The sequence below is a fragment of the Dromaius novaehollandiae genome, chromosome 14 (assembly GCF_036370855.1).
Source record: "Dromaius novaehollandiae isolate bDroNov1 chromosome 14, bDroNov1.hap1, whole genome shotgun sequence".
NCBI classification, from domain to species: Eukaryota; Metazoa; Chordata; class Aves; order Casuariiformes; family Dromaiidae; genus Dromaius; species Dromaius novaehollandiae.
Window position 1 is genome coordinate 7,455,943 of NC_088111.1, and position 16,613 is coordinate 7,472,555.

General features: G+C 42.7%; 1 protein-coding gene and 1 long non-coding RNA gene across 2 annotated transcripts in view; one reads left to right on the top strand and one right to left on the bottom strand.

Annotated features, from left to right (window-relative positions):
* FAM20C (FAM20C golgi associated secretory pathway kinase) overlaps nucleotides 1-16,613 on the bottom strand; it is a 58,162-nt gene that overhangs the window by 9,955 nt on the left and 31,594 nt on the right. Inside the window, exons 4-5 of the mRNA XM_064520230.1 lie at nucleotides 4,998-5,090; nucleotides 3,111-3,226 (exon numbers count right to left, since the gene is read on the bottom strand). Of these exons, the coding sequence (XP_064376300.1) occupies nucleotides 3,111-3,226; nucleotides 4,998-5,090 (209 nt within the window). The remainder of the gene's footprint in view (nucleotides 1-3,110; nucleotides 3,227-4,997; nucleotides 5,091-16,613) is intronic.
* LOC112992873 (uncharacterized) lies at nucleotides 8,138-15,521 on the top strand. The gene is made up of 3 exons (XR_010391596.1): nucleotides 8,138-8,411; nucleotides 11,667-11,773; nucleotides 13,723-15,521. It is a non-coding gene; the product is annotated as an uncharacterized LOC112992873 (long non-coding RNA).

Here is a 16,613-nt window from a genome sequence, read left to right on the forward strand (position 1 = left end):
CGCATTACTGAAGGACATATCAACATTTATCCTCTGAGGATTAGCCAGGGTTTCCTCTGCAAATGGTAGTCTCCAAGCCCGAGCAGAAGAGCTGTTTAGAATGAATGCCATTTAATGCTCACTTAATTTTAGGAGATGCATATAGGTGCATAGAGAGGGTGCATATGTCAGCAGCAGCTGTGTGTGTCCCCATGACCATGACCAGTCTCTGTGCCCTGCTGGAGACAGAGATGCAGAGCCACATCCACCTAGAAGGGCGTCCCAGAGGGGCTTCGGTGCCTCCATGTGGGTACAGACTGCCTCGTGCAAGTACCACAGTTGTTCACCTCTGTAGCCAGCTCTACCTTTAAACCAACTGCCTTGCAGCCCTTCAGCCTTCACCTTGCTAGAGGAGACAAGTCAGCCTCTGGCAGTCTTCCCCAGGTTCCCCACTCATGAACCAGCGTGCGCTGCATCTGTCACGGTCCAGAATCATGTTTGCTCAACATGCTGATGACAGTTCATCACCAGCAATGCCATAACAGGGGTTCCCTCTGCAAGGACCGCACAGCACCATCGCCCCGACACACCGATGCGCATCCCAGCACCCTGCAGCCAACGGTGGGATCCCCGCGGGAAGGGAACTGGAGTGATCACCCGCCCCTGCCAGGCAACGCTCATCAACGCCCTCCGGGGCACAGTCCCACAAGGCCCGGGCTTCCGCTCCCTGCTTTGAAAGGCACAGATTTGCCTATATTGCATCAGGCCTGGTGCACAAGCATTGCCTGGGGGAGCAGTGCACGTAGGTGCTGTGCAGGGACGCCGCGCCTACACGCCCCAGAGCTCCCGTGCACACTGTGCTGACTACATCCGAGGGTAGCGTTTTTTCCAAGTCTTTTTCCATTTCTGTCCTTAATCTGCTTCTTGAGCTGCCTGTCAGATTTGTGAATTTGTTTCTAAATGTTTAATTTAGGATCTTTATTAATTTTATTAAGCACTAATTAATGCCTGCCTCTTAAGGTCAGGATGAAATACAAGATGGAGGTTGGGCATATGTTAATGAGAATCTGACTAATTAACAAGGGACTTGTAGAAAGGAACTCTGACAACTAACCAACACAATTCAAGCAGAGTATATTGATTTCAGAAATGTGAAACTGAAAGAAAAATTAATTGCCTAAGTGCTTTATTCTCCAGAAAAGCCTGATTCATGGCTAATCAAATATTTTAATTGAATTTATCCGACTTCTCTAAATAAATTTGAATAAAGGATTATGCTTGGATCCTCCTTTGGATGCCTGGAATTTCAAAATGACAAGATAAAGATCTTCATCCTAAGTGGCAGCCTTTACTCTGCAATCCCTTGCTCTTGTTGCCGTAAGCTGCACGATACTTGAGTAGTTTTGTGATTCTCAGGAACCACTGAAGTTCCCCTTTAAGCCTTGATATGTAACCTGCAAAGACTAAAAAGCAAGCAAGCCTACTAATCCATATCTTCCTTGATAAAATGAGAATAAAATGGTTTATATTTCAAACAAATCAAAGTACCTTATGCACATTAACAGTCACAAGATTTTTTGTCATTTTTTGTGTATAATTGTTTGCCTACAAACCAACCAACCAAAAAAATGTAGAGAGACAGAGGCAGAGAGGGAGAGAGAGAAAGAGAGAGAGGCAAGTGTCTAACTGGAGCACACAAAATGCCTGCACATCACATTATGTGAGCACTGTCAGTGGTATGTGTGAAAATGGAGCACTCATAACACGAGGTAAGATGAAACCTCTTGCAATTATGTAATGTGTTTTACAAGTGAAGTTACTGGACTAAATAACTATCTGCTAAACTGTGTTCTGTAGAGCTGAATATAAATATTAAGCTAAAAGAACATAAATACTAAGCTAAAAATACAGCCATAACAATGAGTTTATCGGTGATCACAAAACTGTAACAAACATTTTAAGAGACAAAGCTCTGTGACGAAAGAGCTCTAGTTTCTAACTAACAGCAATAAATTACAGTTTAAGTTGTGAGAAACTGTGATTAAGTCATTGGATGGTGACTTTAGGGATCTGGGATAAATAGCTTTTGACCAATCACACAGAACCACTCATGGATCTCGGGAGATTTCCACTCTGATTTTCTGTCTGTACAAGTCACAGCCCAAGTTTAACTAAACACAGTTGCACACAGCTGAAATAATATGAATTAAACTCACTGGAACATACCCACATGCTTTAAATTGAACATTTCCCTATATATTCTTTCTCTAAGAATGTACTGAAGTGTGTTTTTTAGTGCCTTGATTCAGAGCCTTAATTTCTGTGTTTCAGCACCCCAGATGGCAACCTGAGAAGATTCTTCTTCCATCCTTCTTCCACCCTTTGCCTGTCTTATTTCGGCTGTATATTCCTGTGAGCAGAGGCTGATTTTACCCTGGGTTTGTACAATGCCTACCCTGTGGAGCTCTGCTCTCAGTTGGGGCCACCAGATGTTGTGAACAAGTGAATATTCATAGAAATAGAGAATAATAATTATTCCTGAGGGCAACACTAAAAGCAAGATTGAGGACCAGGAATAATTCAAGGCACTTCTACCCTGGCCTCTGCAAAAGGGTGGGTTTCAGCTGGAAGCAAGACACGCCGCACATCTATTTGCTTCATTTTTTTCAGACTCCTCTTATAATAAACACTGAGGAATGTGACTCAGAAAATTAGGTTTCAGTCCTCCAGTGAAAAACCAGAAATGAATGCATCTGACCAACAGAAGTGATGGATCACTTAGCACTAGAAAAAAAGTCTAAATAACTAATGGACTAAGTAATAAGGTTTTGGGTAAACTGAGAGCAACAGAAGAAATTGCTTTAGAAATTGCTTTACATAAAGCATTTGTTGAATTCTTTGCTTTCGTGAACATAAAAGCCCGTCTCTGTGGATAATTTGTCAAGGGGAAAGGCACTCAATTCAAAACAATAAAGTCTTCTTTGTAGACTATGTCTCCACATTTATTTTTATTCAAAGGTACAGAAGACAGTTCTGTTAGAAATATCTGAGCAATTAAACAATCTACACATCCTTTCCTTATATATGTGTTCAGCGGCATAGAAAGAGTACAGTGCCATTTGTAAGTCTACCTGGTGAGATGAAAAATGTTTTCCACAGTTTCTTGTCACGAGTTACATCTCTTATTTCTCTGGTCATGTTAACCAGTCTGCCTGCAACAGGGGGGACACGACGGAAATCCAGGATCCTGGAAGAGAAAGAAAAGAGAGTTTATGTAGAGGATTAAAATATAATGATAGCGATATGTACGAGGAAGGCACATTACACTCTGAAGATATCATCATTTATCTGTGGCCTTTAAGGAGTAAAAAGCCCATCAACTTTAAACTGGATAATCCTTTGTATAATATAGTACAAAATATGTCTTGAATACGATCAGCTCTGGCTTATCCACATCGTATGGAACAGACGCAAAATTCAGAAGAACACGGGGACACAATGTTCCATGAAAAACATCAGGCGGCAAAATATTCCAGAAATTAGAGACCCTAGAGACAGGGTTTTGACCTTGTGCCAACGCAGGATTGTTATAAAATGCATTTTGCTCAACAATTTTTAAGTGACCTGAGTGATGGGGTTTCAGTCTCTCTCTTTCATAAAAAAACAGCTAATAGATCTAAAAACTAGGCACTTTTTTTCCTGACAGATTTCTTTGATTTATTTTGTTCCGCTCCTCTCCCCTTATACCAGCCTAAACAATACCTCCCTGAGACTAAAAATTTTCCCCAGGGCAAAGGCTGGGTAAAGGGCCTTTCTCTATCCCAAACTCCTCTTCTTTAGGAGATCATAATAAGCTCCCTGTGAAGCATTGCTATTAGATGCAATAATAAAGCAAAGTCCCCTTATGAAGCCTCCCCACAGGTGGGATTTTTTTGTGCACTGTCTGCTGATAAGATTTGCTACCTCTGATAGCAACTGCTTTTTCTGCTTAGCATGTGGATATTTAGCATACCTTCCAGCAGAAACTCCATTAATGTTTCCTCCTATAACACCATCTCCTTAAAATGGCAATAAGAAAATGTAAAGCAAAATAGATCAACACCAAGGTCAACAACCATATAATTTAGAAGATCCTTTAAGGATCTGACCAGGATGGTTTCTAATGGCAAATCTACCCTTTGACACCCACTAGGAGGCCCTCTGATCCTAACCATCAAACCAGAAGGCAACAACACTACACAAATCCCAAATAATCTGGAGACCAAAACTTCAAACTTTAGGAAGGATGTTTCTTGGCACCTCAGGGTGTGAGGAGAGCTTCTGTTCTAACTCTGCCAATGAAATCTTACAGTTTCTAGTCATACTATTAATAATTCCTCACTAATTATTGATTCCCACTCCTAATCTGGGCAGGCTGAGGGGACTCCAGCCCACACCTGGTCTTGGGGTATCCAATGCACTCTGCACTAACTCTGCTTGGGGAATGTAGGAAGATGGGATGACCATCAGTGTCCTTCCTTCCTAATAACTTGTGGCTTAAATATGCTCCTTGTATGGGATGGCACCAGAACTTGGCTGTCCAACCTGAACTCCCTTTCTCCCCCGTTCATTTCTCTCTGAATACTCACGATTCTCAATGTCTCGCTCATATTTGCATGCCCTGGAACTAACTGGGGGGAGCCAGTCTCTGTCATCCTTATGCACATATTCCCTATGAGATGGGTCCTCTCCTTATGCAGATCACAGGGGAAATTCATTTCTCAGCTTCTCTTCAATATCATTTCTCTTTCTTTTTGAGAATTAGTTATTGCCAGGTTTCTCATTCCCAGAGCAAGTCTTATTTCCTAATTATTAATCTACCCTTTCATCATCTTCCATTTCATTTATTCATGGAGTTTGCCCATCTTTGTTCCATTTTCCCCTTTTTTAAAAGTAATTCAGTTACAGGGCTGGCCAAGTGCAAGAAGCTTATCACAATATTTCTACTTTTTCTTTTAATGCAAATCCATTTTACTTGCCTGTCCAAATGAAATGCTGCTATTTCTGCATTATGTCTTTCATAGTCTGAGAAATAAAAAAAGTCAGGCGGGGTTTCTTGTTCTCTGGTTTGTCTGCAAAGAAAAACAGCAAAAGTGTGATAATGAAGGGCTAGCATTTCTAAGGAGCAGTACTCAGTCATCAGCATGTTATTCAGGAGTTCAGTATTGCTGGCTTAATGGAAGACCTTTAAATACCTCATGTATGCATTATTTGCCATGTAGCCTTCATTTTATCTTCTTTTTTAAACTACTGTAACAAAAAATAGGATTTCAAGACTTGTGCATGCAGGCTGCTGTCACAAAGCTATTCCACTCAAGACTCTCGCTCTATTTAACAAGATCTATTTTATCACTCTCAAACATTTCATTAGTGATAGCAGTGAAGACAATGTCATTTCATTAAATTATCATTAACTGTAATTATGAGATTTCCAAAAGTAATAACATTTTTCTTTCATCTTTGGCAGTCATGCAGCTACTATCTAAAATATGACTCTTCCTTTGTATTACTTAGAGCCAAAAGTGACATGTTTTTCTCATTTCAGAAGAAATGGGATCATTGCAGTTTGACGGCCATGACACATGTCATGTTTCAAAGAATATTAACAAGACCGTGCTCCAGAGAGGATGCAGAATTTGTTGTTTCTTCAGTTTAAGAACCAATAAAAAATGTCATCCTGACTGAATAGAAAGGCTGAAGCTTGAACGCTAAACTCTACTAAAAATAGCAAGTGCTCTCTGTGTAACAGAAGAGCAAATCTCTGTCTCACTTTAGGCAATTTCCACTCCTGCTGGCTTTTGGATGGAGAGCATCCTCATGCAGTTGAGCATCCGAAAGTCTGGCCCCACCTAAGCTTGCATTACACCCTGTTTTGAAGTCTTAAAAGTATTGTAAGCATTGCAAAGCTGTTCTGTAGGGCATATTTGCTTGTATCCGGTATAACTGGAGGTCGGAGAGGCCTCCAGCACCCCAGCGATGCCATGGCTGAAACACCACCCAGTGCCATAATAGTAATGGTCACGGAGGGAGCTTGGCCGAAGCTCTGCTATAGAGCAATCAAATTAGCAGTCACTTTGGCTGCTATGGTTGCCCATGGTCTATAAGAAGACAAGCTAGAAGTGAACCTGGGATAAAAAAATGGTGTGGTTCCTCTCTGCGATAAGAGAGAAGGAGGCACGCACCCACAGGGAGGAATAGAAGAGAGCCAAAACCCTGCAGCAAGTTACACAACACGGTGTGTAATCCAGGCAAGAGTGCTAGGAGAGCTGCAACCTTGCTGTACGTATTCCCCTCAAAAATGAAGAGATGAGTCCTGCTTATACATCCAGAGGAAGAGATTAACATAGAGATAATCATATCTACATAACCCAGCGATGGTTCTTCCATGCTGCGTATCTGGCATGCGAGGCAGTCAGCGTGTTACTGCTGTGATAGTATGGTCTCTCTAATTTCACTTTTCTGTTTGTTCCCTGCCACCCCTGGCAATGGCTCAGGCTATTATTCATTTGGGAATAAGTACTGCTCTCCTGCAGGGTTAGCCTTGTTTGTACATATTTCTGCCTGTCATAATATATAATTAAATGGTGGTGCACTCTCCTAGAAAATGAAGAACTTGATTGTCCTACAACATTCGAAAATTGACACCAAATCCACAGTGCAATCTAGACAATGGAGATATTGGTACTTTCTAAACCTGACTATATATCATGAAACAAACTCCTGTGGTTCTTTGGTGCTTTGGGTGCTTGACTCTATCTATCTACAGAAAAAGACCTTCCAGCCACAGTTCCCATGGGCCCATGCACACATCCAACAGGTATGACTACCACCTTCTGTCTTTTAAAAATACCAGCTTATTCTGAAGGTAGCCTCAAAACACTATTGACCAATCCCCAAGCTGCTTCACATTCCCCCGCAGAGGTTTCCACAGCTCAGATGCAGCAGGTCCAAGTATGAAACCTTTCCTCAACAACCTTGAAAAATCCCTTCTGGTGACTTACTCCAGTATCCCACAGAGAGAACTGGGACCTTGTTCCTTGGATCTGACTTCAGCCAGCAACACTTCTACTCAAACAAACATTTACCATTGATTTGAGGTCTACAGCAGCGCCTGAGGAGATCTGCTGGTAACTCCTCAGCAACAATAAGCTGCCATACCACTGGTAAACGGTAACCGGTGTGATGATCATGGCCTAAGGCACACAACTGAGTTCAAAAAGCCACATGAGCCTAACACAGCTTTGAATCAATTGACTTCTATGAGAATGTGTTTAACAGTGTTAAAAAGGCACCTACATCGTAATCTATATTTTTTTACTTTATCCAAATGTATTTCTACATGATTTTATTTTATCAATGTTAGAAAATTTGCTATTTTTTAGTGTGCACAGTCTAATCAATGCATTGCCTGGTTTGGTGCTAATTCCCCTAAACACACCCTATTCTGACGCATGCATATAGAGAACTGGGAGATCAAATTCTTGTCTCAGTAATGCTGGCGTAAAGTCAACAAGACCTATGAATTTATTCTGGCTTTAGATCGTTGTAAATGGCCCTCGATCTCTAAGTGAAAGTCTGGGAAAAGAGCATGCACTCTGAGTCCGGTCCAGCCCAATTAAAGTATCTTATGAAACAATGCTGGGACCAATCCACCAAATAGCATGTTTTAAATTGGAATTGCATTTTAAAGGAACATGAAAAAAAATCTGTTCTTTTTCAGGTTTATTACCTGATGGTTATTGAAGAAAGACTGTCTAATCAAATGACAGACGCAATGAGATATTTGAGCAAACAGAGCAATATGTTAAACCCTCCGCAGAAGTGTACGCTTCGGATGGATAATAAATTAAAGACAATGGTCAGAGCTCCTTAGCGCCAGCAATAAAATCGCACAACATGCAGCACACAGGTTCTGCACAGGTTGCAGACGGTGGGAGAGAGTTTTTGGCTGCTGCTTTTATTTTGCAAACAGTTGGAATCTAGTGATCCTCTCTGTGGAGAAGGATTTGGCAGATATTTATAATGGCAGGCTGGGAAGCTCCGGAGGAGAGACAGATGGAGAGCTGTTGATACTGCACACAGTTAAAAATTACACAGTGGCACCGGACCAATTACAGCATGCGTAAAAGACAAATCAGCACCAGTAACGCTAGCAGAGGAGAAGCAAGAACTAAGTGGAAATCAAAGCCCATGGAAATTTCCCAGCCGTGGCACAACTTGGAGGAAAACAGGAAGTAAAGTAAAGATTTATCTTAAACAGATGAGGAACAAATGTGCGCTTACGTAAGATGAATGCAACTGTGATCTGGTCTCGTGGAGAGGAGAGCAAGTCATGCTTACCAACGGGAAAAACAAAACTGCTCTGATAGTGAATGCATTCAGGAATAAATATGGTGAGTCAGCTCCATTCTTACTATTGTTGATACGTGTTTTGGTGCTCAGTAATATTGGGATAAAACACCCTAGTGATTTGTGTGTGGAAATAATTGCATTGCCTCAAGTTTCTCTTAAATGTTTGTGTAAACACTTTCTGACCAATTACTATGTTCCCAAGATACAACATTAATAATTTCTTGGGCTTTTTTTTCCTGCCATCTGTGAACCTTGCCACTGCACTGAGACTGCAGTCTCTGCAAACTCGCTGGCATTTCAGAAAAAGCCATTATAGAAATGAAACCTCTAACATGGTAATCTATATTTAGCTTCGAGGATCCCTGGCGTACACCTGATACAGTCACCAGGATTAATACGCACTAGGGCCATGGCTGCGACCTATTACTCGAAAGAAGCCTGCCTAGATGCCAGACCTCCTCCGCACTGGAGGGGTCATATTATCTATATAACAGCCAAAAAGCTAGAAAATAGGGCAAACAGACCGATCTAAGTCAAGCGTTATCCTGACAGACACATGCTGTCTTCCCATGCCGCAGTCCAGAGACTTTCCGGAGACATTTTTGTGTGAAATTAGTGTATTTTTAACTAATCAAAGGACATGCTACTGCTTCGTAGTGGGGGTTTTGAAAATAGTGTTTTTTAAATAGGCCATACTCCTGCTCGGACAAGTAATCAGGGGAATCAGCTGAAAGGATTAGAGAGGATTAAGGACTACGATGGCACACACCCCGCCACTGCTGCGCCGTGGAGGAATACGATGAAGAGATATCTTTTTCTGCAGGTCACACACCGCTGTTTAGGATGAAAATGCAAGCTTTCCCGCAGCAGGGATTGCGTCTGCTCACGTCGGACCCTTCTGCCACGGGGACCCTGGTCCTTTCTGGCCTCTAGCACAACGTCTGTAACGATAGCAAGCGCCTCCGCAGCTGCGAATGGGATCACCGGGGGTGCAAGGGTAGTAAAATCAACAGCAGCAAAATCAGTACCAGACCTAACAGGCCAATGAAGCATGGTAATTGCGTTGGCAGGGACACAACTAACATTGATAAGGGAGCAATTTAGCCATTGGAACAGATAATGGGAGATTATCTGGGTCTACCGCAGCTAGCAGCTATCGGTTGTTATTGGGTTGTTATTGTTCTCCCGTGGAAAGCGGTGTTGCCCGATACAATCTCCTTCCCTGGGAAGTATTTAAGGTGTTTAAACACCTGGCTTGGAGTTAATACAAGACTAATAGGTGCTACTCAGCAGTTCGCTGCTGTTTCAGTTACTTTGGGGCCTGTCGGGGACTTGTATTTGGAAGCACCACGGTGGGGCTTGATCACCAGCCCCTTGCTCTGGCAAGCAGCCATAACACAGATGCTGCGTCGAGTCCGAAGAGCCTTTCTCCCAACACAGACAGGCATGAAATTTTACCAACCCTCTTCTACGAACTTCTGCTTTGTACTAGTGGAAGAAGCAGGCTGAAAGTCCAGTGTCTGCTTGCAAGATTTTCTGCCCCCCCCCCCAACCCTTATGTCAAATTGGATTGTGCAGCACTGGGACCTAGAGTGCCCTGAGATAATCTAAAGCTTATTATTCTAAGTGGAGGAGGCAGCCCATAGAAAAAAACTATGTCTCCGAGGCAGCTGCAGTCCTTAGGAGGGCACTTAAATTTTGCAGGCGGCGGCGTATCATCAGGGAGGGCTTTCTATGCATTTGGCATCAGTTACAGCAGGTGGAAGAATTGCCACTTAATTTTATAATACATTTTAGTGGCTTAGTAAGTCCTTAGGAAGATAAATGATATTGCTAATGTGGCGATGTCTACAGTAGCAGAGATATCTGGTACCTATTTCCGACTCCTTGTGGAATCTTGGCAGCTGATGGCTTTGGCTTTATCAAGGCTTTCTGCTGCAGAGAGCACTCCTAGGAACGATACGAGCTGTTTACAAGAGGAGAACATGGTCCAGAAAATGAGTGGCCAATCCAGCAATGCAAAGACATGCAATTTAATGTGGTACAGAAAGGATGTTTGGCCCGTTTCATTGCTATCATCCAAATGACAATATGGGCCTCTGCAGGATATTGAAGCTTCTCTCATTTAACTAGCAGTTCTACAGCTAGAAAAATGAGAGAATATTTACTGTGGCAGAAAGACAGAAATTCGCACAGGGATGCAATAGGAACAGGAATAATTAGCAAACTGCCAAAAGGATAAATACCAAGATCATGCTATTGCATGCCAGCCCTGGAGTGTTTTTTTCTGAGCAGACGAGGAGAGCTTGACAACAGCACACGCTCAAGGACCAGTTAGCTTAATATAGATCACAAACTTCTGATACAATGAATGACAATAAGCTTCAGAAAGAGAATTTATGTTTATAAATACCTTGTTACCTGTCAGAGTAGGACAGTGGGAGGAAAAGGGAAGAGAAAACCCACAGGGAAACAGTACATTAAGGTGTTTTTCCATTGCCAGCTGCCAAGAAAAAAATGCTGGGAGGTCACCTAACCCATTCCCCTGCCCCAGGGTGAGATCAGTTAGACCTAAACCATTGTTGACAGATGTTGCTACACCATGTTTTTCAAAATGTCCTTTCCCAAGCCCATGGCTATAGCCCTCTCCTCCTTGACTCCACGTTCTGGCCCTACTCTTCTATGAATTTCAAGTCTGGCTTTTCCTCCCTTGCAGGATCTCCTGCTGCACTTTGGCTGTGCTCCACAACCAAGGCAAAACCATCACAGCAGCATTCCTTGCAATTAAATTGAGACCATTGCAAAGGAAGGAACACAGGTTTTGGGCTCTCTGAGCATGTTCACATGTTTGGGGTTATGGCATCGTTAGACCTGAGCTTCCCACAATAACCAGTGCCCATTCCTGAAAAGAGCACCTCTACACTAAGCCCTTGGGGAATTAGGTCTTAAGGCCTTCAGACTGCAGATTCCTCAGACTGGAAGCCCCTGCTTTACTAAGCACAACTCATCAATTTTGAATTCATTAAAATCCTCTCTAACCCAAAGCTTTGAAACATCTACTTTGGTATGTCCCCTTAAAAAGGTCACTGTTTCAAGATGACAATGAAGCGACCTCTGATTTCTCTATACTGGTCTAGATTTTGTACTAATGTCTCAGAATGTACCCTCTCTATACTGCTGCCTTCACTGACACTGTGCTGACAGTAAAGTCAAGGCATAATCTTACCAATCATCATTTCATTGTCTACCGGCACAGAAGAACAGCTATTTTTTCATTCGTTCCTTTTCACTTTCAGATCCGTAAGGCATGAAGAGAATCTTTGATCAGTATAAAACATAAAGAGTTTGATCAACTAGGAGAATTTTCTTCAGCAGTTCAGAATATCACTTCAAGCTCTGCCTAGTAAGTAGCTGTCTGTCATCTTGGGAAAAGCAAATGAAAAAAAATACTAGTGTAAGCACATTTGTCAGGATGTCTTCCCCACCCGCCACTTTTGGGCTTGACAGCTGGCTGCATCCCATTCCCATTTTCCATGCAGATCAGCTAAGACGATGGAAGTCAGTGTGATGGGAGCTGGCAGTGTCAGGCAGGTCAGATTTTAGATTCACAAGGTTTTATTATTATTGTTATTATTATTTAGAAGATGGCTAAAAACAAAGCAAAATGAAATGCTGTTACAGACCAGATAAGCCATACAAAGCAAGAGAGATGAGCTCCAATACTACCAAACTCTAGATAGATGTACATAAGTGCACTTAATATATAACCTGACACACAGAACAATCTTGAATACCTCCTCCTTTTGGAAAGAACTGGGGATTGGACCGTGGATCTCCAAAATTAGAAGCTGAGGTCTTTGTACCTGGATTTACAGGAGCCTACACCCTGCACATGGTGCTCAGCAGGAGCTATATAATGCATAGTGGCAAGCTGATTACACGAGAGCTGGCACGCACATACTGAAATTGCAGGTGTGCAAATCTGTGAGACTCACTGCAAATTCCCTTTCCTCCCCCTTTGTCGAGGTGGTGGGAAAAGGGGATGTGGGATGGAGAACAACTCAGTGTTGATGCCACGGTGGCTAAGTGGCTGCTCATGTTGGCTAGGAATTTTTTTCTTCCATACAGAAAAAGCAGGGTTTGTATGGAAAACAAATGAGTCATGGTATGAAAAGAAAGGCAAGCTCTGGGAAGCTCCTGTCACTAATTTACTTCGCAGATAAAAAAAAATCTTAACCCAGAAATAATGTTTGATTCATCTTTGAGATAGAAACTTGACTTGACATATGGGAGTGGAAAGATTAAGAGGTACTTGACAGCACTACAAAACAGTTCTCTGTACCAACATTAATATGGCCAATGCTGTTGCCACAGCAGGGAGAAAAAAGGCTCACAGCAATTAAATAAGCAGAAGAGATCATTAATGACATGCTACAATGGTGCCTTTCCTTAAGGTAAGGTATCTTCATTAAGATTAAGAACTTTATCACGCAGATCCTTTTCTGCCACTGTACCAGCCTTTCTGGTGTCAATTCCTTTGCGTGCTTAGACAAGGGGCATAAGGTACGGCATTTTTGCTATACCGAGCCCATGAAATCTGTCATCTTTCGCCTTGATTTATCCCTTTGAGGCTCTGTTGTACATTGTCTGCTAGCCATAAATTGCAAACATGAAAAATGATACAGCTGCAAACACTGTTTCTGAAAACAGGCTGTGCAAATATAGCTCAGTGTGAGCTCAGGTACCTTCAGCCTTTCTTCAGTAAAAGGACTACAGAGTATTTTCTACTGAGAAGGTCTTGAATATCTAACATTTGTAGAGCTCTGAGAATTCAGGAGAAAAATGTGTACAAAATCGGAAGTCTGAAGTATTTCTTCAGCCCTGAGAATGTTACTTAATATGTCTGGGATCATTAAGGTTAGGGATTTAAAGGAACAATAACATTAAATATATCACAGAGCTCAAATGTCTTTTAGCTTGTTTGATTGTTCCTTTTGCTGTATCTCATGTATGTGCTGTTGAAACTCCAGGGTTCAAAATAGGTTCCAGTTCAAAATAGGTTGGAAAAAATAATCACTGTGAACCTGACACATTGAGAACTTGATATATAACTTCTTCCTGTTTATTCACCCATTTTTTTCCTATCACAGTGAGAATAATGAACCTTAGTAAGCTTGTCCTCACAATATCCCAGGAAGCAGGAAAGTATTAACCCCATTTTTCAGCGAGAGCTCCAAAACACGGAGCTATTAGGGATTCAGCCGTGCCCTAAGCTAAGCACTCCAGCCTCATTAAGCACATGCTTAACTGTGGGCATGCATATAGCCAGTGAACTATGTGTGTCCTTGACAGCCAAGCATATCCTTAATACTTCCTCGGAGCTCTTCTGCACTCAGCACTCCGTGTGATGGAGCCGGTGGTGAGCACAGGATCGCGCACGGCTCAGACAGCGCCTGCCGCTGCCTCCTGCTCGCCCGGCGCGCTCCCGGCTCCCGGCACTCAGCCTCTCTCCATCCACCCACAGCAGCGACTGCGTTGGGAGAAATCTCGTGAATCCACCAAAAGTAAAAGTCGGTTTGGCCGCAGGCTGTGGTAGAGCCCAGGTTTGCATGTCCTTGGTGTACCCGATGCTCCCTCTACCCAAACACCAGCAACACGCAAAGCACTGCAACTGCTCCAAGCAAAAAGTAATTACTTTTCTTACTTGCCTTTCTGTAACTAGAAAAAAGGTTCAAACCCTGGCTTGCAATGTGTCTCCTGCCCCTTGCAGAGAAACACACACCAACACAGCAAAGCTCAGACAAGTTTTATGAGCTCTTGTGTCCTGGAGCCGCCATCCGAGCTGTGTCCCGCAGCAAATGGAGCAAAGGACCGTGGGCAGCATGTCTGGGCCACAGAGCCCCAACATTTTCTTCTACCCCTAAGAGGAAGAAGCTGTGTGAACTGAATAGTGACAAAAATAGAAATACAACATAGCGTTTGTTCTCCACTTTCCTCCTGTTTGGTACAGGCTCCCTTCTGTACAGAGTTCAAGATCTGAATTTCTCGTCTCACTCTCTCTCTAACACTGTATGATACGGCTAAAACGTAGTACAGTCAGACCTGCCTATTCACCACGCAACAAGGCCATCATTTTACCATTTTACCTTAAACAAAAGGATGCTCAGGCTCCAACCATGAAAGAGAAAATTAATTTCTCTGTTTTCTGTCATGGGTGAGCTATGTATCTGCAACTGTGTGGGAGGCTTCCACTTCCCCGAGGGCCCCAAAGGACTAACCAAGCTAACTTTGGCATAGTCTCTCCAACCTCCCAACCAAACATGCAGAAGCCAAATAATTTTGGCTTTTTATTTCAGTTTGTCACTGGAGAGCTACCAGTTACTGCATTACACTGAGCTAAGTACCCAAGATTTTGCAGAGAAACAATTGTTGTCAAAAATCATTAGCAGGACAGAGCCTATATTGTGTATAAGGATGGACTGATACATAAAAGAGCACAAAATTCTCATTTGTACAGAGGTCACTGCACCATCCAGCCTTTCTCCCCTACAGACCTCAAAACTCCAGATACTCTTCTCATGTTTGATACAAAATGAGAAGCTGAGGGTCAGACAAGCAAAGCAAAGAGTCTTGTGCAAGACCCTCCTGCAGAAACCAGATCCTCCAAGTGCCAGCAGACGACTAGGTCCATCACGCTTCGCTTCAGCCCCTTGTTGGTGTCCCACACAAAGCTCATGTAGGAGGTGGTGGTGCCTCATCCTCGTGTCAGCCAGAGGTGAATATTCCCTTAGAGGACTGCAAGTTTTGCTCTTCAAGCTTGTTTCAACACCAAATCCAGAGAATCTTCCATAATTATGCCAGCGAGGATAGCAGGCATGCGGTTACTGCAAGATAATCGCTCCCCAAGGCTAAGTGTTTCTAATTCCTCGGAGGTGTGATTTCCCAATAAAGCACACACACCCTTGAACTTGCTTTACTGCCACTATTAACATTCTTTAATGTGTGGCAAAGGGTGATGTGCCTCTCTGAGCTGGAAAGAAGATGTAATTGCCTGTTTCAGACTACTCTGTGGTTACAGAAGAAATGGGAATTGCTTTGATATGGTGTGGTGTTTCATTGCTCTAATAAAGCAAACTCTTCCACCTCCCTTACCTCCCTTTTCTTTTATTTTTACTTCTGTCTCATTAATGTTCTTCAGCCTGTCAGCAAACACAATCTCTGTGAAGGGTATCTAACTTATTCTTTGCGCTGTTTCCGTGGTTCCTGGGTAAACTTCCATGTGTTTTGTTTCCAGGCAGAATTTTGCCTAAACAAGGAATGTAGAATAACACTTCTTTTTCCTTTATTCCTCCCAGGTTTGGAGGGGCTGGCACTCACGCTGTATCTCACTAGGGAGAGGATATATCCATGGAGCTTTAAAGGTTATGCATGGACATGGGCCATGTCCCGCTCTAAAAAAGAACTGCTGATCAACAAATCTTTGAGGTTTATTTCATAGGTATTTCATGGACATGCGTCCTATCTTGGCTATTTTGGTCTGCAAAGTGTTACATGTTGGGGAATGTGATGACATCACCAGCTTTCCATTTTGAGCGTTTCTCAAGTAGTTACTTTCTCATCTGCAGCTGCCAAGGTGATTTACAAGCACAAATACTTTAGCATACTCCTAAGTCTCTTGAGCACTTGGGAACAGCATTTCTCAACCTGAGTCAGAGGACTCCCTAACTTTTTGAAAAAGAAGACTCCATTGGCCACCCTAGCAGTATTAACACCAATGTTTTCATTGCCAGCCAAATTTTGAATTGACTATTTTTCTCTACCTTGTTTGTTCACTTGCAGGAGTAGGAATACATGTGCACAGAGTTTAGAGCCCTTTTTTGCAGCCCTTTTGCAGAGCCATTGCGATGCCTCACAGAACTAGGAAGAATCTCATTTTCCAGGCTTGAAACCCCCACTCCTAATCTGCATTTTATATTAAGGGCACCATGTGAGTCACAAATTACATTGGAAATTACACATCAGGGTCCTTTTAGCTTGGAATTGTCTAGATAAAGGGTGGGTTAATGCTCTGCAGCCCACAGGGAGTCACTGTATTACTCCCAGGGAAAAATCAAGTCATATTAGCATCTCTTCCCTCTTCTGCATTTCCACCGAGAAGGAGCATTTTAACCTCCCGGCCTTCACACAGGCCCTGTTGCCGAAGGCTGCAATGGGGTGAGTGAAGAACCCAGTTCCCAGTTCTC